We start from the raw sequence: 21,208 nt of genomic DNA on the forward strand, positions 1-21,208 counted from the left end.
TTAATAGACTGGCGTGTAGCGCGTTGGAGGCCGGCAGAGGTTGAGGTGATTCAAGGCAAGGCGATGCTCACTGAGCCGAGATTATCAAGGCCTGAGCAAGCGCGGCGTTCCTCACTAACCAGGCTCGGCCCGGGACGTCGTAGGTTTCGTGGTACATAGACTGGCCAGGTGGTTGGGCGCAAGAGTAACATCAGTCATCTTCCACAGGCATGTCGCACATGGTTACATGACTTACATGGCTCTTGAGGGCAACTTTAGCACGAACAAGAAGAAACAAAACCAAGTTGGGCCCTAGCAGTCCGAGTTTTCGCGGTATCTCCCCCGTTATCTGACTGACTGCTGCTCAGTATGTTGTGACACCAGGGACACGACGTTGCATGCCATCGCCCACCAAAACGTCTTGCTCCACGTTTCTGCGGGTTCAGATAGGGCGTTGAAGCGGTCTTTTAGCAACCGAAGCCGGCGTGTGTCGTGCCGACAGGGGAAGCGTTGAGCGTGCGGTCTCACCCCATTGCCCTGCTAAACCCTCACATCCCTTCATCCCCCTTCATACTGCACGTCCTCGTCACAACCAACTCATCACTTAGCCCCCCTCTGGAAAACCCTCCTTCCCCGTTACTAGTATGTCGTCTTCCAATAACCCCCCCAGGCCGCCGTTCTCATCACTCCCCTTGGACCCCCATGGGCCTCCCGGGAACGCATGGGGCCTCTATGGCGAAGACGACCGACTCGGGGCACTAAACCTTCTCACCCCCGCTGTCGTGGCGGCGGCGGCGGCGTCAGAAATACGCACTGGTGACCGCGTGTCGCTGGACTGGTCGCTGAACAACCCGTCTCAGCCGAGCTTCGGACGGGCGCCGTTCGAGTCGAAGCTCGTCAATCGAACACACCCAAGCGGCGAGCATAGGACGGTCAACGATGACATTCTGCACTTCAACACGCAATGCAGCAGCCAATGGGACGGGTTCAGACACTACGGTAGCGTGACGACTCTCCCAGCGGCAGCATTGAAGCGGTGTGTGTATTTGGCTGACACGGGCCAAGGGTACCAGAAAGCTAAGCGGTACTACAACAACACGACCCAAGACGACCTGCAAAACCCGGACAAGATTGGCATCGACGGTGAGTTCGGCGCAATACTACCGCCTGCTCCGTGTCTCCGTTTCTGACCCGCCCCGGCGTCGCCGCAGCCTGGGTTGAGAGAGGCGGCATCGTCGGGCGAGGCGTCCTCCTCGACTACGCCAGTTTCTGCGCCCGCAACTCGATCCCCCTCGACGCCTTCGCCAGCAGCGACATCTCGCTGAGGCACCTCCAGCAGACCGCGGCCGAGCAGGGCGTCGTCTTCCGGCCGGGCGACATCCTGCTCGTCCGCTCCGGCTTCACGGCGGGCTACAACGCCAAGGACGACGCCGCGCAGAGGGCCGTCGCGGCGCGGGCGAGCCCGGACTTCATCGGCGTGGAGCCGACCGAGGGCGTGCTCCGGTGGATCTGGGAGACGGGGTTCGCGGCCGTGGCGGGAGACGCGCCGTCCTTCGAGAGGGCGCCCATCGCCGGCCCGCACACGGCCGTCGGCGGCGCGTGGGAGGGGGAGTCCTGGGAGGACGAGATGCAGGGGGGCGGGCTGCTGCACCAGTGGCTTCTGGGAGGCTGGGGACTGCCCATCGGCGAGATGTTCGACCTCGAGGCCCTGAGTGCAAAGTGTCAGGAGCTGGGCAGGTGGACGTTCTTCGTGAGCAGCGTGCCGCTCAAGGTGAGAGAGAGGGAGGGGGTCTCTCTTCTTGAGAACTACACGGTGACATTGCTGACACTTTTTGTGATTAGGTTCCAGGCGGCGTTGCAAGCCCGCCGAATGCCGTCGCAATCTTCTAGTCCTGGCTATGTAAGTCAAGTCAAACACAGGTTGAGTAACATTCCAGAAAAGCAACAATCCCCGTTCTGCCTTGAAATCACACATGTGTCACGCAATAGAGTTGCTCTGATGTTCTACTGCCCTTCGCCTCGGCGTAGCGGATGCCTGCTTTCTGGTGCTACTGGAAGGGGATGCACAACAAACGCGTCTCATCTCGAGCTGCGTGGCGGCTTGAGGGGGTTTGCAGGATCCCTAATTCCATGGAACGAAACTATTATGGCGTGTAACTGGATTTACAAGATGGGATGCCGCAACTTACACAGTAAGTATTATCATCACCCTGCAGGCCATGTACAGACGTTGTGCCACATCAATGTGCCCTCGCAACTTGGCATGTCGGCTGCCATCATTCATCAAAATGCCCCAATGCAGTCTGGTTTCTGTGCTCCCGTGTTCGGCCCTGTCCATCTCTTGTCCTCATGACGAACCCCAGAGGCCGCGTGGGATATCGACATTACAACCCCCAACAAGAGCAGCCCCGGCTCTGCCCATTCGACATGATTTAGGTCATCGCACTCGGCATCGAGGCATTCCCCCGCGCAGGATACCGCCCATCCTCCACAAGAATGATGAAGCCAAATCAGGGTGCTTCAGGAATCGAGGTTCGACGGGGCACCCCGCATTATTCTCCCCAGTCTCGAAAGAATCAAGAATGGGGAGACTATTTCCGTCGTCCACGCTCCCCGTCCGGACTCCTCTTTCCCCTTGGACCATGTTTCCGTGTGTCCAGCAGCAGGTTCAGGACAGTCTGGCCGCCGAATCGCTGCCGCTGTACTACGGAGTAGGGTCCCGCCATCGTTTTCCCTTTCTGTCCGGCCCAGAACACGGCAAATGCGCCTGGACACTGACAATGCCGACTCCGGAGACGCCGCAAGCACCGCGACAAGGAGCGCATCCGCGTCACCCGCGCCTGCGACAGGTGCAAGAAGCGCAAGAAGCGCAAGATCCGCTGCACAGGCATCCAGCCCTGCGAGCTGTGCCTCCGCACCGACTCCCACTGCACGTACAACGCCTCTTATGCACGCGGCCGGCAGCCGCCCTCGGCTACTCGGCAGGACGTGACGCGATGGGACCTCGACGGCCTCGACGTCTCGGTGCCGGACCCCAATGCTGCTGCTGCTGTGCTGCTGCTGTCGATGACTCGCTTATGGATTCCATCGCCGTTGGCGTCTCAGGCCACGTCGATACCGGCCGTCAAGAGGAGGTCAACATGAGCGGCACCAGTCTAACCATCGGCGGCGTCCGGCCCGGCACCGCGGAACCTTCTCAGGCGTCTCCCGAACCCATCCAGACCGACCTCCACGGCCACTACGTCGGCCCTTCGTCCACCAGTGTGCTCGGGCAGCCGAGTATTCGCCGAGCCTAAAACGCTGGAGAGCCGACATGTCACAGTTCCTGGACGACGGCGTCAACACCTCCCTGCTCGTTCCAATCTTTCAACGGCAACGTACGGGCTTGCTTGGACGTGGCGATGCACGTCGTCGAGACCTTCAACGACCTCTTTCAAGCGGGACAGCTCTTCCGCACCTTCTGGGTAAGCAATCTTTCCTGGCTACCGCCGGTAGGGGGCCCTGCAGACCCTGACTCGCGAATCCAGTTCACTTCCTACTTCGCCTTCTCAGTCGGTCGTCGTCCTTTACGTATACACCATCCAGCAACGGGCAGCACCGGCGGAGACGTGGCGGGCCTACTTCAACGCGGCGTCGAGCTGCCAAACCCAGCTGGCAACCCTCGCCGACAACGAGTCGACCCTGGCGGCGAGGTACCGCCTCGTCCTAGAAGAACTCCGGACCGAGGCGCTAAGGCAGACCCAGAGAGGCCCCAGCACGCAGACGGTTCCCGCCAGAACGGCGGGCCGCACTTCTGCGTCGACATGAAGACTCAAAATGTGGGAATGCAAGGACAAGTCGAGGACCGCCACCTGACGAGCCTCGACTTCTCTGGCGTGGGCCGTGCCGAGAGCTTTGTCGGCTTCGACGCGAGCCCCAGCAGCTCGTTGGCGGACATGACGAGTTGGGGCCAGTTCGGTTCCATGGTGAGTAGTACTGACGCATCCGTCTATCCAGATGGCTGTGCTGACCTTTATTTACGTTACTTCGGGCTTTGGTGGGCTCGAGGCGTTGCTCAATGATGGCTCTCTACGATTTTGACGATTGGTATGAAGAAAACGGCCGAGATCTGCAGGTTTCTCATGCATCTGGGCAAAAGTCAGACGCGTCGTTATAGTCGTTTGTAGGTGTATCGTTCTGACATGTCGCCGATAGGCTCTATCTGGTTTTTCTTTGTTTGAACTCTTCAACCTCTAGACGTTTTGCTGCATTTTCGAATTGTATGTGATTTCACTCATTTCTAACGGCATCATGTTGTCATTCATAATTTGCCTTTTCCACGTCAACAACTCAAGACCCGATACTTCAACCTTTTACTCTCGCAGTGGCCACCTCGAGAGCTTCAAGAATACCCAAGACACCCTCTGGACCTGGATCAGGGATCTTGCCCCAGGCAGACTCCGACTGCCACTTTCGTCCACGCCGCCCGGTCGAGGACATGAAGGCCGCGAAGACGGAGTATATGGAGGCCCGAAGTTCCGTCTTTTTTGTCTTTGGACAAGATTTCCAGAGGCGTCAAGAAGGAAGTCCTTCCTTCCTTCGTCGCAAAAGTGGTTGGCCATGATGGCACTGGCCGGTCATAACTAAAGGTCCAATTATCGTGGGATTCACGTCTAGCCTGTTGCTCGCTTCTCTCCTGGAGCTGTCCCATAATAAGCAGTTTATCATTACCCCTCCGCATCGAGTCCTATGATTGCTATCATCAAATGCCCCCGCGTGTTCCCATCTACTCCCCCTGATTCCCCGCAAACCCCGTCTCAGTCGGAAGTATGTACATCTACATGCATTCTTCTTGCCGATGAAGAGGATATGCGGACTTTGCTTCGGCGCAGCTCACCGGACACAGCCCGTGCGTCTGGGCCGTGATATGGGGGTGTGTTGCTTTTCCGTGTTCCCCGTTCGCCTTGGTGCGCTTATCCGTTGGTTGCCCGGCTTGCTAGTTTACACACACGGCTTACGCTGGATATTGATACTATGATAGGGAGATACCAGGGTTGAAGAAGGTGTAAGAGGCACAGGCGGATGGACGGAACCGTGGGAGGACTTCACTTGTTCAGGCATGGTGGGTTTGTTAGACTCGATGGATGATTAGGCATATCGGTCTGTTCAGCCTGTTAGTTGCCTTCGAGCCAAGACACGCTTTCAATGAGTTAACCAGATCCTTAGACTTCCGGTGCAATCGTTTACCTGAAAGCGCACTTTCTCTGATCCCAGCTCTTTTCTCACTCTGTCTGCGAGGTCCATTCTGACGTCTGAGAAGCCGCCGGTCGAGGTTCCTGAGACGGTCAAGCCGATCGAACTCAAAACAGTCACTGATGTGCTCTTGAGGCGCGCAGTAGAGGCGCCCGATGTCGACGTCCTGGCCTACCCGGCGACGGCGCGCGGCAAAGACGATTATGTCAACTACACTGCCAGAGACCTCGATCGCTTCGCCGATGAGGCGGCGCGAAGATACGCGCAGGCCGGTCTTCTTCCAGGGGTAATGTACTCGCTCACGGACTCGCACACACCCGATATCCATCTCGTGTGAGAGATTTACTTTGTGGCTGACGATGACCAGAACCCCGCCTCAAGCCAAGCAGAAGTCGTGGCCGTCTTGGCGAACTCGGGCGTCAACTACGTAGTCTCCATGCTCGCCCTCTCGAGAATGGGCTTCGCGATGCTTTACCTCTCAACGCGTCTCTCGCAGGAGGCCTACGTCAACCTCCTCCACAAGACCGGCTGCAACAGAATCGTCATCGCAGACCGGTACAGCGACATGGCGGCGCGGATCAACGCGCTGTCCGCCGTTTCCACCTACGCCATCCTCGACAAGGCCGAGTACGACCTCCCCGCACCCTCTGGCGACCGGTTCCCCGTCTTCTCCCACCCCGACGCCGTGCGGCGCATCTCGTTTATCGTGCACTCGCCGGGCTCGACGGGGCTGCCCAAGCCCATCTTCCAGACGCACGCCGCCTGCATCTCAAACTACTCCAGCGGCATCCCCTACCGGGCCTTTCTGACCCTGCCCCTCTTCCACAACCACGGCATCGCGACCTTGTTCCGCGCCATCTACGCCGGCAAGAGAATCGCCATCTACAACGCCAACCAGCCCCTGTCCGGCACCACTCCGGCCAAGGCCATGGCCGCGACGGAACCGGGAAGCCTGCACTGTGTGCCGTACGCGCTGAAGCTGCTCGCCGAGACCGAGGGGGGTATCGCGGCGCTGCAGAGACTCAAGCTTGTGCTGTACGGCGGAAGCAGTTGCCCGGAGGACCTGGGCAACCGCCTTGTTGAGGCGGGGGTCTACCTCGTCGGCCATTACGGAGCGTAAAAAGACCCCCGGATGTCTATGACGTCCACAAGTTGTTTTCTTCACCCGTTGACTTCCCACGCAGCACAGAGATGGGTCAGCTCATGACCTCGTTCCGCGCCGCCTTCTACAAGCAGTTTGGCGACCTCATCGAGGCCGTCTACAGACGCTTTGAAGCGCCCAAGGACAATGTCGCCGGCGGCGGCGTGCTGGCGCTCGATCTTCCGCAGCTGGAAGACCACCTGCTTGACCTCTTTCGCTCGACGCTCGGTTTCTCTAGGGTCGAGAAGGATACCGATTTCTTCGAGGCCAACGTCGACAGCCTCCAGGCCAGCACCGCCTGGGGCCGTATCCAGCGCGGTCTCGACCTCGGCGGCAATACCCTCGGGCAGAACGCCGTCTTCGAGTACCACAATGTCCTGTCCCTGTCCAAGCACGCCTACTCTCTTCGCACCGGGGAGTCGGTGGACGCTGAGGATGAAATCGACGTGATGACGAGGCTCATTGCCAAGTACTCGGAATTCACGGAGAGATGCCCCGGCACCGTCACACCAGAGGGCGAGGCTGTTATGCTGACTGGCGCGACTGGTTCTCTTGGTGTACATCTCCTTGACTAGGTCATCCGCCAACCCTATGTCAAGACCGTCTACTGCCTCGTCCGTGCCTCGTTCCCCGAGGAGACAAAGTCCCGCGTGACTGCCTCTCTCACATCCAAGGGCCTCGTCCTCGGCGCCGCCAGCTTCGAGGCCCAGCACATCCGTGGCGTCCGCAACCTCCTCGACTTCTGCCTCGGCACCGAGACGGTCCGCCCCGCGCAGAACATGGGCTACGCGCGGTCCAAGGTCGTCACGGAGCACATCGTCAAGGCGGCCGCCGCCACCAAGACGGGCATGACGGCCAGGGTGCTAAGGCTGGGACAGATCGTGGCGCGACTCGGTCGGCGGCATCTAGAACCAGATGGAGGAGATCCCGTTGATGATCCGCAGCGCCAAGGTGATCAAGGCGCTACCCGTCCTGGACGAGGTGAGCCCGAGTCTGATACTCTGCCCCCATCTACCCTCTGGATCCCTCCTGACTGACAAAAAAAAAAGACCGCAGACTCCCTCGTGGATGCCCGCTGACAAGATGGCCCTCGCCGTCCTCGAGCTCGCCGGCCTCGCCGGCCCCCGGTGCACATCCTGCGGGGCGCCCCCGTCCACGCCCGACGACGCGGACCTGGACCTCGTCTACCAGGTACAGAACCCACGCCTCTTCCACTGGACCTCTTAACTCCTGCGCGCCCTCCGCGGCGCCGGCCTCGAGCTCCAGATCGTCTCGCAGCGCGAGTGGGTGCGCCGCTTGCGGGCGTCGGACCCGGACCCGGAGAGGAACCCGACGTACAAGCTGCTGGGCTTCTTCGAGGACAAGTACGACGACGAAGGGCCCGGCCGCCAGGGCCTGGTGTTCGAGACGGAGAGGACGGGCCGGAGGAGCGGCGCCGTCGGCGACGGGTGGGACGTCGTCGGTAGCGGGCTTGTTGAGAGGATGGTCCGGTGGATGGAGACGCAGTGGTGATGCTGGGGGTACGGAGCACGTGTCGGCCAACGGAGGTGGTTCCGGTATCAAAGATAGCAGGGCTTTCTTTTGAACGCCTTGTTTTTACCATGGGAAATCGAGATAATACACAATCGAATCACGTCGTCACCGCCCCCCCCGTGTCTTCTGCGGCGTCAAGTCTAATCACTTTCCGTTCGGAACACCACCCATTAATAGGGTTCTCACGAGCATTTTTCCAAGTTTGATCCGGCATACGGGAAACAGATGCAGAAGAAAGCGCTCGAGAAGGATCTTCAAGGATCGACTGCATGGCTTTTGCGAGGAGCGGCTGAACTGTATGCGCGACGCAGGCTTCAGGCCAAGACATTAGGCATGTTGTTAAAAAGCAACCATCTGCAATTCAAGTAGTGTAGCTGCACGACGGTAGGGCTACGGTAGGCTTGCGGGTTCGTTTGGCCACGTCACGAGAGATCGACCGAGGCGTCTGCAGGGCCATCCGGACGTCCGGAAAACACCACGGCCACCCGCCAAAGAGGCTCATATTCTTCCTCATCCCCGCGCCGCTGGCCCTGTTTCTGACGACTGCTGCTGCTGCTGCTGCTACTACTGCTACTGCGACTACCTCTACACGAAAGCATCACGGGAAACCCAGGCAAAGAACCCGTGGCCACGACCCGCGCAGCAACGCCCCCCCCCCCTACAGAAAACCATGCGCCCATCGGCGATCGGGCTACTGGGCCTGGCCGTCGCGCAGGCGAGGGCGTTCACGGCGCTCAACATCACGGCGCTGTCGAGCCGCGACGGCTACTCGGTCATCGAATGCTGGCAGCTCACCTCGGTGCCGGTCGAGGCGCGCGCGGCGCTCAACTACGCCGTCGGGGGCGACCTGACGCGCGCCGAGTGGTCCATCATCCAGCCCCGGACGACGGTGGGGGAAGCCTGGGCACCGGCCGTGCAGTAAGTGGTTGTCTCGAACCGTGCGGGTTGCCGAGGCTGACGCCGAGCAGGCTCACCGTCATCGTGAACGGCCTCATCCGCATCACGTCGCCGGCGCCGAGGAACGCGTCGCAGGCCACGCCGTCGCCGGACGCGTCGAGGCCGCCGGGCCAGGCCGTGGCGTACGTCCAGCCCGGGACGGTGTCGTCGTCGGTCGTCATCGCGGCCGACCTGAAGAACGTGAGCGTGCACGCCGGGCACTTCACCGAGTTCCCCGGCGACGAGCCGACGGTGCTGGTGCAGGTGCCGTTCGCAGGGAACGCGGCGCCGGAGCACACCGTCGTGGGCGAGGGGCCGTGTGAGAGGGGGACATGGGAGTTCTGATGGGAACGGAGTCCGCGATGGTCTCACTCATCTGGGGGCAGAGACGTGGCCTCGTACGTCAGGGATAGCCGGGACCTCGAGCCAAGGGGGGGAGAGGAGAGAGGGAACGGGAGAGGGGAACAGGCAGCTAGAAGGAAACCGAAGGATGCACTGTTTGTCCATAGCAACAAAGTCATGGTCCCCAAAGTCATGGTCCCCAAAGTCAAAAAAGGTCGTGTTCGCCGAAGGGTGCCACACGCCTAAAGCAAGTCCCTGCAGTGTCGAGGATGGAGGGGACGAAACGTAATGGCACCGAAAGCATGCCGCGATAGGGTTTTTACGCCAATGTGCGGGGGGTTTGGGGCTCGGATGACTCGGTCAGGTTGCGGATGCTGGCCTTTCACGGTCTCGTTTGGGGCCACGCTTTGTCGCGTTCGTGAACCGTGATGGACGGTGGTGGTGATGCATGAATGAACGGTCCGAAGTCGTCCGGAGTTCCCTCTCGTCTGGACGACGACAGGAGTGGACGGCCCGTGAGTAGGCATTACGACGACACTCAATTGGTGTTTCTGGGACACTCGGCAGCTCGCGATATCCGCTGCTGGGCGACGAGCAGCACGGCCTACGGCATGTTGCATGTTGGCCGCCATCGCAGGGGTTCAGACAGCGAGACGATCCGTAATGTTTGGCCGCTTCATCAGTCGTTCCCCGGCCGCGAAGCCGTGGATGGGACACACGTTTACGAGGTGGGGGAGGCCGGGAGGCTTTGGTCTGATGATGGTGAACGTGAAGTCGCAAGAAGACGATTCACAAGAAGACGATTCACGAGGGCGTCGTCACTGCCGACGACGACGACATGCTCCAGCAGCAACAGCTACGGCCGAGACAAAAACAGAGTAGCGGCCTCGGTCCTTGTATGAGTGAGTGAGAAGCATCCCCCGGTTCTCTGCTGTGGCTGTTGGCTGCCATGCGAGTGCTGTAAACCGTGTAAGCGGTGCAAACCACGGCGCCCCGGGTCGAGACATGGCGCAAGTTGCGCCGGACAACTCTTGTTTCTTTCTTTCTTATTTCTTCTAGTGCGTCCAGGCCCCGGGTACCCGAAGCGCAAACGGAGATGAGAAAGAAAGCGTCAGATGTCGAGAGGAAGGGGGGGGGGGGGTGTTAGAACCTCGGGACGTAACACTCACACACACTCACACACACACACACATGCACACGCACACCCTCGGACCTACACTACTTGGTCCTTCTCGCACTTGCATCAGGCAGCACAGTGATCCCGTGGTGTCGTGGAGAGAGTTGCAGAGTCGCATCCGTCTGGTGGGTGGCGGCGGTCAGCCACAGAGGGAAGCCGAAGGAGGAGGCGACGCAGCCACGGGCAGGCATGTGAAGGATTTCGGCAACGACGAGGAGGAGACGGGCTAAAAGCTACGATTTGCTGCTTGGCTCGTTCGTACTACCGATAGTGACGGAGGCCGGCCACTCCACGCGGGAGGAGGGGGGGGACGGAGGGGACGGAGAGGATAGGGTGCTGACAGCGATGATCCCTGGAGAGGCCGCGACGCGCCCAAAGAGGCATGCGGACCCGGCTTAGAGGGTGAGATGGGCGGTAGGTAAGCCCAGATCTCATCGACGATGAGCCGGGAATTGGGGGGTTCAGGCAGATGAAGTGACAGGGCAAGGCAGGCAGGGCAGGCAGGGCAGGGCAGAGGAAAAGAGGATCAACTCATGTTCAGCTGCTTCGGGGTGCTTGAGGAATGTGGAAAAAGCAACGACGGGCAGCTCGACGATCTGTGATTGGGGGTGTTTGTGTCTGCTGGGAGAGTTACCGGTAGTGGCACATGCACACATAGGTACACATACACACAGACACACAGCCTTAGCAGCCACATGCTCCCGTTGATACCTGATGGCACCTGGTAGCAGCACCAGCAGCCTCTCCCAAGCCCGGCTTCCGGGCCAGTGGTGGAATTGCACGCATGTCTCAAGGCGGCAGGGCCAGGCGGCTGGCCTAGGGCGGGTGTGGCCGAGGAGTAAGTACCTAGACCAGTCCGATCCAGCCCGGTGGAACGTGACCCGTGTGCTCGTGGATCGTTGCCGGTTCGGGGCTGGACTGAGCTGGGCTGGGCCGGGCTGGGCTGGCGTGTACGAGTCGCGGACTTTGAAGGTGTGGACGACCGTAGGGGCGGTGGCTGAGGCCCTTTTGGGTTCGTGAACCCCAAGGACGGGATGGGGGGAGGGTCAGATGAAGGGGGAGGAGCCCGCGGGCTCAGAGGTACGACCGAGAAAGCTCGGATGGATGAGAAGAAGGGCGCAAGAGTGGTGTGTATCTGTACGGCGATGCCAAGGTTGATGGCATGACGGCAGCTTCGTCGTGTGGTGGTGATGGTGATGGTGATGGGGGTGGTGAGGGCGAAGCAATGCATTCGTTTGAAGACGAACTCTCTTGCGCTATAGTGCACATCCTTCATCGCAAGCCTTGGTTTCTTGCAGCAGGTCTTGGACATGAAGGTCGTCCGTCAGTTCTCAACCTCTGTGCGATGAACGTCTCGCGATCCCGGCCGACACGGCAATGCGCTCCTTCGTCCATCCATCCGTCCATCCATCCACCCACCATTCGTCCCCCTTCCGAATGGATGGAGGATGTATGCACACGTAAAGCGAATCGATCGCAATCCATGGGGGGGGCCACCGGGTATGTACGATGACCACCACCCTGGGGGCCGTGATGTCGCAGGCGTTGCCGGTACGTACGGTAACGCGGTAAGCGATGATTGGGGCTCGTGTGAATCAGGGGACGGTGCGACGGCGTCCAATCCGTGATCAATTGACTCTGCAGTGGACGTGGTAACACAAGTCTAAGACGAACGTGAAGGGGGGGGGAGGGAGTCTTGACATGTGAAAAGGAGTCGACGGGAACCGCGCACTTGACGTCCAGACAGACGGCGCGCGTGAATCCTGCAACGGAAATAGCATATAGTGTACCCCAGCGTCCAATGAGCCGAGCTCTGGCAACGTGGTGATCGTCCTCTCGCCCGTTGGAGAGAGAGAGAGTGAAGTGAGAGAGAGAGACAGGCACACATTATGTATGACAAGACACACTTGTGTTAGTATCCCACGCCAGCTGCACCGCGCCCTCTCAGGTGACTGCGGCCCTGACATCAGCGTCCGGCGCGTTCGACGCTGGGTGTTGATATATCTTTGGCTTGTGATGCGCGCGACGTCTCCTCACATCCCATCGGCTGCTTCGTCGTGACCTGAAGCTCCCAAGGCTGCATGTAACATTGTAGAACCCCTCCGTGTGTGTGTCCTGCGTTCCAACCCGCATTCAATTGCCTCTTTCGGTAAAGGGGAGACGCATGACAACTTCGTGAAATGACAATCAACTCTGATTCCCCGGTCGTTCATGCTCTCGCGGCTGACCCAACCCTCGTGTCACCGAACGGTGCGGCGCATAACAAGCTTGAACCAAGCCGAACCCTAACAGGCCCTTCTTTGTAAAGAGGAGAAGAGGGCAGGCTTGCCTGTTCTTGCTCTACCCCTCCCCAGAGGAAGTTCCCCGGATAATGAGCTAGAAAGGAAGAGGAGGGGGTTTGAACCTGGACACGCCGATGCTTGACTCGGACTCACTCATCCACACAAACACCCACCCACCCACCCACACACACACATCTTTGCATCTTCGGTCGGGGCTCTAGCGACATCGGCGGCTGCGCGGGAAAATCCCAGTGAGGGGCCGCCCGTGAACACGCACACGTCGGAGGGGGGGGGGCAACCCTGCAGCGCGTCTCGCCTTGACGTGCTCTCGTGGCTCCCCTTGGCTGCCATTGTCGAATAAGCCCACTCACACGCGCACACACATACACACAAGCTAGTGGTTGTCACTGTCAAAAAAAAAAAACCCAGGCGCCTTTTTGGTGCCCCTGTGCCTCTCTGTATCAGACAAGCGGGCTGGCTGGTGGACCGAAACGACAGAAGAAACGAAAGCGAGACAGGGCAAACAACTAGTTTGATGCGAACAAAACCAAACACCAGTTCGTGTCGTCGTCTTGTTTGGTTCGGTTCAGCTGCACCGTCGAGAGAGACAAGCCGAGCTCACGCCAGCCCAGAGGGAGAGAGAGAGAGAGAGGGAGAGAGAAAGAGAGAGAGAAAGAGAGAGAGAGAGAGAGAGAGAGGCTTTCTCCCTCTGCGTGACCTGTTGGACTTTTCCCAAAAAGAGACACAAATGTTACCGAAAAGGATCGCCATCCCGTTCCCGCCCGTCCTTCCCACCGGACGCCGTTCATCAGAAACGGACCAGGGCTAGAGATCTTGGCCCTTGGGCTACGGGAGTCAGTCAAAAGTTAAATCCTTTGCTGCCCTCCAACCAACCCCTCCCCACCAGATCGAAGTGTGTTCAATAAACCGAGCGGGCTAGCTGGCGCTCTCGTCCATCCCCGCGGCCGACTAACAGCGCATCAAAGGTGGAGAGAGAGTGTGTGTGTGTGTGACACTACGCCGGGCTATCCTCGTCTTGAAGCTTTTCCGTCCATCGCCACTCAGCACTGCGCGTAGCGTACACTGCTAGTAGACACACACACATACACGACTCATCTTTAGTTGCCCGTTCTCTCACTCTCTCACTCTCTCACTCACTCACTCACTCACTCACTCACACACTCTCTCTCTATCCCCGTATTGTCGCTTATCCTTCTCGTTCCCTTGGTAGTCTCGCAACTACGCTCATCTTCATCCCGTCTCACTCATCCATGTGTCACCGCCACTCCGACCAGGTGCCCTAGAGGCCCCAACGTTCTGCTTCACCATCGAACCAACTATCCGGTATCCCCGCGACTCATCGTCAACTTGCGCAAGGACCCATCCATCCATCCATCCATCCTCCCACGATCCACCGTCCTGCATACAGACCCTCTCTCTCTCTCTCTCTCTCTCTCTCGCTGGCTTTACTCACTCCCACTCACCCACTCATCCACTCACACGCAACCTCACGCGCAGCCTGCATGCACTACACGCATACGTGCGTCAGACCCTGTAGTTTCTGGGCCTCTGTACAGCTCCCAATCCGGACCAAGGCCGAGTACGTAGCTGCTGTTGCGGTACCCGTCCGCTCTCTCTCTCTCTCTCACTGTCTCTTTGTCTCCTTGTTCTGCTCTCACTAGAAGAACGTTAGCCGCATGAAGAGGCGCCGCATTGCATCCTCGCAACGTACTTGAGACGACCCGTATCGGTAAATTCCAACCGAAGCCCGCCAACAGCGGCCAGGGGGAAAAAAACAACACCACACGAGGCACCTCCATCCATCACCATCATCATCATCATCTCTCCACCGCACTGCATCGACTTCACACGCCCACCCCACGGTCGAGAACTCAACCTCGACCTGACGCCGGTGCTGCTGCTCTCCAACCCGTCAAAGTTACCGCCATCTCATCCCATCCTGCTAACGGGTTGAGCATTCCCTTAGCGTCTGGCAACAAGAACCACCGGGCCACTACATCATCGTCCCGACTTTCGAAACTCTACGGCACAAGAAGGGCGTGAGGAATCCTTTATTTTCTTTGCTTACCTCTCTACCTTTTGCCTCCGCCACAACCGCCCCCCCTCGTCTTCCTTCTATGCTTCCACGATTGGTCTCTTTGCCCGATACTTTTCTCTCCTGTCATACCCGTCTGCTTCTGGGGTCTGGGGCCTCCTCCATCAGGAACACCGGTCCTGACGCAGAAGGCCTGCAGAACCCGAATTCGTTCGGGTCCTGTTCACCCCATTGATAAACTATCACCGCCATTTCTTCTCCTTTACCCTGTCCCAGCCCAGCCCAGCCCAGCCCAGCCCACTTACGCATCTCCTCCCACACTCCCCTCTTCTTCCGTACGGGTTGAGACACGCATATTGGGGGCCTCGGGACCTGGATCTAGACCTTTTGCACTTGACATCGGCGGCTTGTTATCGTCTCATCACTTGGGCTCTCTCTCTCTCTCTCTCTCCCTCTCTCTCTCTCTCTCTCTCTCTATCTCATCCGGCCCTCTTGCACCTGCATCCCCTTCCCTTCCGTCCTGCAGCCGCCGTTCCGCCACAGCCACACCAACACCAACACCACCACGTTGGAATCGCCGTCACCCCTCCCGCACTCGTCTGATCTATTTTCACAGGCCGTTATTTGCCCTGCTGTTCAATGCTACACGCTTGCATTGCTGCCTCGCTCATTCGTCATCCTCACTTGATCCCGGTACCCTCATCCTACTGCATTGTACTACATACACCCGGCCATCTATCGGAATTGGATCCCTATTCCCTTCCAGCCCTGCTACGCTGCCAGCACACATCTGATTGACATTGCCAATTGACATTGTCGCAGCGGCATCCCGCGCAAGATCAGCGTCCAACCCGGGTTCCCTTACCCACACCGCACATCGGGAGAGGAAACCCAATCGACCAATATATTGATCTGGAGGGGGGAACAATACTCGACGGCTTATCCTAGCACGCAAAGCAACACAACACATCACCAACCCACGCACAACCAGCGATCAACCCTTATAGAGAAACGCTCACCCCCGGTCTCGGTAGGCCCGTGGCCTTTGTACCTACATATTTTACATATCCAACCTCCTCTCTCTCTCTCTCTCTCTCTCTCTGCCGCCTCATCTCCCCTCAGGGTCTCTCCCGTCATCCACCCCACGCTGCAAATCTGGTAGCACAGCGTGGAATAAGAAACGAAAGAGTTCGACGAGGGCTTTGTGCCAGCCCTCCATCATCCCCCCCCCCCCCTCCCTCATTCCTCAGCAAGACATCCCGGGTCCCAGCTGTAGCGCCACGAGACACCCCCCATCGGGCGGCTCACCGCAACATCCTGACCCAATCACGGACGCATAGCGAGCCCACGACGACAACTCCCCCCTGTCACCCCTCGACCAGGGGTCGATCAACCAAGACCCGTCCTTCAACCATCACCGCACCCAAAACGAGGAGAAGCACAGGCCCGGTCTCTTCCGGTTTTGACATATACCAGCCCGGGTCCCATCGACTCCTCTAGCCCTGTCAGGACCTGCATCTGCCGCCCGCCGCACGACAGGCTTCGAAAACAACAACGACTGCAACAACAACAACAATAACACACCTCTCGCTTGTTCATCTCTGCATAAAGAGCGACAGGGGGAGGGGCTCAAGACAGACGAACCGAAAGACCAACGAAGCCCAATCCGACACTGTTGTCGTCAGATCAACGTTGACAGAACGGGGGGTCCCTCATCAGATGGGTTCTCGTCTAGGTTTATTTTCTCTCTCTCTCTCTCTCTCTCTCTGTGTGTGTGTCATTGACCGCAACTTCTGACACCACTCCATCGGAAACCTCGCTCTCATCTCCGCCTTTTCTCCCCATCTCGTCAAAGACGTCTACTTAATACAATACATGCCCCTGGGAGGGCCCTCCGCAAGCGAGATATCTCTCCTCTCTCTCCCCCAGACGTCGTTTACCTTCGCAGCTCGCAGCTTGGTTGCTAAAAGCTCGCTCGTCGGCATCGCTGTTCTCGTCAACCACCGACTCTCTGTCTCTCTCTATCATTCTCTCTTCGTCTCACACATATCCACATCCGCATCCACATCCACATCCGCAAGGACCAAACCGGGCCTTTTGCCATCGCCCGCACCTTGCGCCGCCGCTGCGTGCCGATCAAGTGAGGGGGGAAATCCTCCAATGGATCTATAGCGAGGATTCAAATTCTATTGTTTTGAGTTCTACAGCATCCGCGCACACACACACACCATTTATTCTTTCCACGCCCCGTCGCGTCGCATGAAGCCAGCAGCAGCATCTTGTTCGCCTCGGTGTCCATCCGCTTCTCCAGCTTCGTGAAAGAGACCTCACCTGGTCGACTCTTTTTGCACCCGCACACACACACACACGCCTTACACACATCATCTCTTACACCCTATACACACACGCGTGCATACCTACATAAACACACGTCCGCCGCAGTCATGTCTCGCCTTTCGCCGTTCCCGACGTTCCGCGCCGAGTCCCGCGCCAGCGTCGCCGCCTCCGACACGACGTACCACACCTGCGCCTACCAGAGCTTCCACGACGTCGAGCTCTACGCCCCCAGCTCGCCGCCCTCCAGGACCCCTGTTCCGGTACCGGCGTCGCCGCCCTCGTCCTCCCACCAGGACCACTGCTCTCGCCCGGACCGCTACCCTCACCACAAGGACGCCGAGCCCGAGACGGCCGAGATGCGCCGCCAGGACTCCGGTTACGAGTCCCTCCCGCCGCGGTCCTCCTTCTCCAACCCCCGCCGCTCGTCGACGGCGTCGTCCTCCCAGTCGTCCTCCCACCCCCGGTCCCGCGGCCGTCCGACGATCCGCCGCGCGCCCAAGACGAGCCCGTACCCCGCGACCGCCCGCACCAGCGGCAGCAGCCTGTACCACCCGCAGCAGCAGCGCCAGCGCCTCCACTCGGCGCACTCCCAGCTCCCCGTGACCTTCTTCCACTTCCCGGCGCACCCCACCGACGTCGAGCTCGCCGCCCGACGGCCGCGCGAGGACGTCGAGCTCGAGCAGCGCGTGCTCATCCCGGCGGGGGCATCAACAGCCGTCGCCGCCGCCGTCTCCGGGGAGGAAGGGTGCGCCGATGTCGCGCCGCTGCCGCCGCAGGCGACGCACTACTGGACCAGCGACCGGACGCGGCGGCTCGAGTACGCCGCCATCGACGCCGCGAGCCGCGGCGTCAAGGGCTGGGTCAAGAGGCACCTGGTCCCGGACTGCTTCGTGCCCAAGGAGAAGCACGTCGCCTTCGACGACGACACGGGCAGCGTGCGGCGCTACCGCCTCGAGCTCGACGAGGAGGCGCCCTGCGAGAAGCGCGGGTGCGGCCGCCGCCGCAGGGGCTGGTTCGCGTGGAAGCGCTCCAAGACGGCCTGAACAGAACCATCCTTGGTTGCGTTTTTTCTTCTTCTCCCTTTTCGTCTTTTTTTCTTTCTTCCTCCCCCTTTTTTGATGCTGGTGTTGACGCTGCTCGTTTTTTATTTTATTTTTTGGTTTTTCTACTTCTGTTTTTAGGGATCATGGAATCAACAGGGGAGGGTGTTGAGCGCACAAATCTTTGCGTCGAGTCGGCATGGCATCTTGCACAAGCGGGCCGGACAGGCCCTGCAGTGGCGTTTTATACCCAGCATTTGGTAACGTCGGATTGTTTACACTTGTCTTCTGTTTTCTTTTCGTTGCTTTCAATCCTCTTTTGTAATGTTTTTTTTTTTCTCCCTTTCCCGCTCAGAGTGAATCCTCCCGAGTTATTCCCTTTGGGATACGGAGAGACGAACCGGGATCGCATTGGTTTCCGAGCATCAGAATGGCATGCATAGCGCACACACATAGACGATAGATGACGAGATGAGAACCCAATCGGAGAAGCCGGAGCAAAGAACTCCGCGAAAGGGGGGACGGGGGAGGGGGGGTGAGAGAGGGAGATGTCTTTGAAGACTGCGGGACTCGTAACGCAGACTGGACGTTGTCGATAGCTTCAAACAGACTGATTTACACTTCCACGAGTGCCTCGAATTCCACCTTTGCGCTGTTCTGTCTTGTGTATGCCGTCTCGGACTTTACTCCTCCCTCTCATTCGACATCCGATCGAAACCTGGGTGGCGTTCGACGGCTTAACCTGCTCGTGTCGTGGGCCCCTCCCCATACACCGCTAGTCCCAGGTCCCCCCATACCTCGAGAACCATGGGAACGGTTGTTGTGGAACACCGGCGCCCTTCCGCCCGGGCCCGGAAACCAGGACGGTCCGGTCCGGGTCAGCCGCCCTTCCGGACAGACAGGCGGTGAGGAAGCAATCCTGGGCGGGGGCATTTGTCAATAGTCTCTTGGTCATCAGACCACGAGGCTTACGAGTCAGAGCTTTCAGGAGGCTTGGATGGGGCAAGGCCGGACGTGTGGAACGGATGATGGCTTCAGCATTGAGTTTCCTCATACATGTGTACAAGACACATCACCCCGATAATGTGCACAGGATGCTGGCTTATGAGGAGGTTGTTATAAAGACATGGCTGTCTCCTGTTGATCTTATGCATAACCCCCACGCCCGTGTCGGCTACCTTACCCATCACTTGTCTCAGCATCTTCACCGCCCATCAACGCCACCTCGACTGCACCATTACGACTGCACCCGTCACTTATGCACGAGCGCATACGTCTCTCATTCTCTCTCTGTGTGTCTCTTTCTCTGCATGTCTCTCTCTGCATGTCTCTCTCTGTGTGTCTCTCTCTCTGTCTGACTCTCTGTCTATCCGTCCGTCTCCCCCCCCCCCCCCCCCCCTCTCTCTCTCTCTGTCTCTCTGCCGATGCACACGAGCCTCCCCGATCTCAACGGCAATCTACTTGTCGGCCTTGACGCACTCGATCACCGCCAAGTGCCGCCACGGCCCCTTGCCCATCGACACGCTGTTGATCTTCAGCCCGGCCCTCCCGAGGACGTCGGTCCAGCACTCGAGGGTGCGGTGCTTGCCGCCGAACGTCAGCATCATAAAGTCCAGCATCGTCGTCGTCCAGTGCGGCGGGTTCGCCGCCACGTCCTCCTGGATCAGCAGCCGGCTGTCGCCCGTCATGGCCTCGGATATGATGCGGAGCATATTGACGCTGACCTCGTCGCCGTAGTTGTGCAGACACCGACGGATCCAGTAAGTGAGGGCCCCTTAGACACACGTCGTCAGCCCGGCCCCGTAGAACAGTCCAGGGATATGTTTATATGTATGTGCCTTACCTTTGACGGGCTGCTCTTTGTGAAAGTCCATGACCTGCTTCCGCACAAGCCTCATGTCCTCGTCGTCCAGCTTCTCCACGGCCTCCACCACCTCCGGCCGGTCCTGCAGCACGCACTTGTCCAGCGGCAGGCCGGGGTTCTCGCGGTGGATCGCCCTGATGGACTGACCCCTGCCCGCGCCGACGTCGACGAACAGCGGCCGGTCGGACGAGGCGTGCGCCGCGGCGTACTCGACCACCCAGCCAAAGTCGTATATGCCCGCGATGGGCATCTTCTCCTCGATCGGCCCCATGGCGCGCAGGAACCTCCGCATCCGCGGCGGGTCGTGCTGCAGCATCTCGTAGAAGCTGTACTCCGGCATGCCGTAGGCGTACGTGGCGGGGACCTGGTTGAGCGTCTGCGGCTCCTTGCGGCCGTACTTCTCGAAGTAGGCCGGCAAGTGCACGTACGGCACCAGACCGTTATCCCAGCTGGGACGGTCGTCAGCCCTCCAGACGGGTTTACAGGTCACGGAATTGGATGGGTGGAGGATTGGGGGGGGGGGGGGGGGGGGGGCCGGGCCTGAGACTTACGCCATGCCAAAGATCAAGCCTATCGGGTGTTCGTTGGCGTAGACGCGTGAACGTTTGGTGTGCGCGACAGAGTCGTCGCCGACTTGCTCCAGGAAGTTTACCGACGTGAGAACACCCCCGACACGTCCTTTTGTTTCGTGCGTCAGCAGCGATTTTGACAACCCCCCCCCCCCCCCGCTGGAGAAACTCACGTATCAGTGCCTCTTCGGCATCGACCTTGGCCGCCAGCTCGCCGTACGAGATGCTCCCCTCGAGCGGGATGCGGTCATACACCTTCCACTCCGCAAAGAGCCTCTTGGCGCCGAGCTCCGCAACCTGCGCCGTCGTATCGAACCACTCGTCTGCCGGGTCCTTGACGGCATTGATGAGCTTCGTCGCGGCTTCGATGATCCGCCGCCGCTGGGCCTTGTCCGAGTCTCCCCCGGACGGCCCGGGTTCGGCCGCGAAGCTTCGGAAGGCCGCATTGACCTCCTCCGTCGCCGCGGCGGCCTCTTCTACGACCGAGTTGCTATGGTCTCCCGTCATTTTTTGAGCCATCTGCTTTGGACTATGCCTGCTGAGGTAAGCTTCGTCGAATATGCCGGGGTACGAGGATGACCACTAGGGATCCTTGTGCGTGCTTCACTGGTTTAAAGCGTCTGCGGGAAAGCCTGCAAGTCAACGATGTGATGGCGCTGGTTACATAGACACGGACGGTCACGACCACCAATTATTCAATTCAAGCCGGTCAAACTGTCA

At 59.3% G+C, this 21,208-nt stretch overlaps 6 protein-coding genes across 6 annotated transcripts; 5 read left to right on the top strand and 1 right to left on the bottom strand.

The window, feature by feature from the left end:
- Positions 1–623: 623 nt before the first annotated feature.
- LY79DRAFT_590385 (putative cyclase-domain-containing protein) lies at positions 624–1,869 on the top strand (the record flags this gene model as incomplete). The annotated part of the gene is made up of 4 exons (XM_060561143.1): positions 624–978; positions 1,045–1,122; positions 1,191–1,750; positions 1,822–1,869. The coding sequence occupies 4 exons, from the start codon at positions 624–626 to the stop codon at positions 1,867–1,869; spliced, it is 1,041 nt and encodes a 346-aa protein (XP_060413912.1).
- A 752-nt stretch (positions 1,870–2,621) lies between these two features.
- Positions 2,622–7,864, top strand: LY79DRAFT_669886 (uncharacterized protein; the record flags this gene model as incomplete). Its single annotated transcript, XM_060563710.1, has 12 exons — positions 2,622–2,690; positions 2,785–3,030; positions 3,111–3,232; positions 3,302–3,443; positions 3,507–3,944; positions 5,279–5,497; positions 5,579–6,327; positions 6,396–6,876; positions 6,928–7,212; positions 7,268–7,333; positions 7,409–7,543; positions 7,619–7,864. The coding sequence occupies 12 exons, from the start codon at positions 2,622–2,624 to the stop codon at positions 7,862–7,864; spliced, it is 3,198 nt and encodes a 1,065-aa protein (XP_060413913.1).
- A 691-nt stretch (positions 7,865–8,555) lies between these two features.
- On the top strand, positions 8,556–9,166 carry LY79DRAFT_516022 (uncharacterized protein; the record flags this gene model as incomplete). Its single annotated transcript, XM_060554777.1, has 2 exons — positions 8,556–8,803; positions 8,854–9,166. The coding sequence occupies 2 exons, from the start codon at positions 8,556–8,558 to the stop codon at positions 9,164–9,166; spliced, it is 561 nt and encodes a 186-aa protein (XP_060413914.1).
- Positions 9,167–9,486: 320 nt separating this feature from the next.
- On the top strand, positions 9,487–10,289 carry LY79DRAFT_217976 (uncharacterized protein). The gene has a single exon (XM_060551584.1). It carries the CDS (start codon positions 9,616–9,618, stop codon positions 10,063–10,065), a length of 450 nt encoding a protein of 149 aa, XP_060413915.1. The 5' UTR covers positions 9,487–9,615; the 3' UTR covers positions 10,066–10,289.
- Positions 10,290–17,122: 6,833 nt separating this feature from the next.
- LY79DRAFT_515902 (uncharacterized protein) lies at positions 17,123–18,058 on the top strand (the record flags this gene model as incomplete). Its single annotated transcript, XM_060554767.1, has 2 exons — positions 17,123–17,701; positions 17,756–18,058. 2 exons carry the CDS (start codon positions 17,123–17,125, stop codon positions 18,056–18,058), a joined length of 882 nt encoding a protein of 293 aa, XP_060413916.1.
- A 1,454-nt stretch (positions 18,059–19,512) lies between these two features.
- On the bottom strand, positions 19,513–20,995 carry LY79DRAFT_515883 (O-methyltransferase; the record flags this gene model as incomplete). Its single annotated transcript, XM_060554764.1, has 4 exons — positions 19,513–19,829; positions 19,899–20,368; positions 20,471–20,597; positions 20,662–20,995. The coding sequence occupies 4 exons, from the start codon at positions 20,993–20,995 to the stop codon at positions 19,513–19,515; spliced, it is 1,248 nt and encodes a 415-aa protein (XP_060413917.1).
- Positions 20,996–21,208: the final 213 nt, after the last annotated feature.

This window comes from Colletotrichum navitas (genome assembly GCF_030913465.1).
Source record: "Colletotrichum navitas strain CBS 125086 chromosome Unknown LY79scaffold_31, whole genome shotgun sequence".
Taxonomy (NCBI): domain Eukaryota; kingdom Fungi; phylum Ascomycota; class Sordariomycetes; order Glomerellales; family Glomerellaceae; genus Colletotrichum; species Colletotrichum navitas.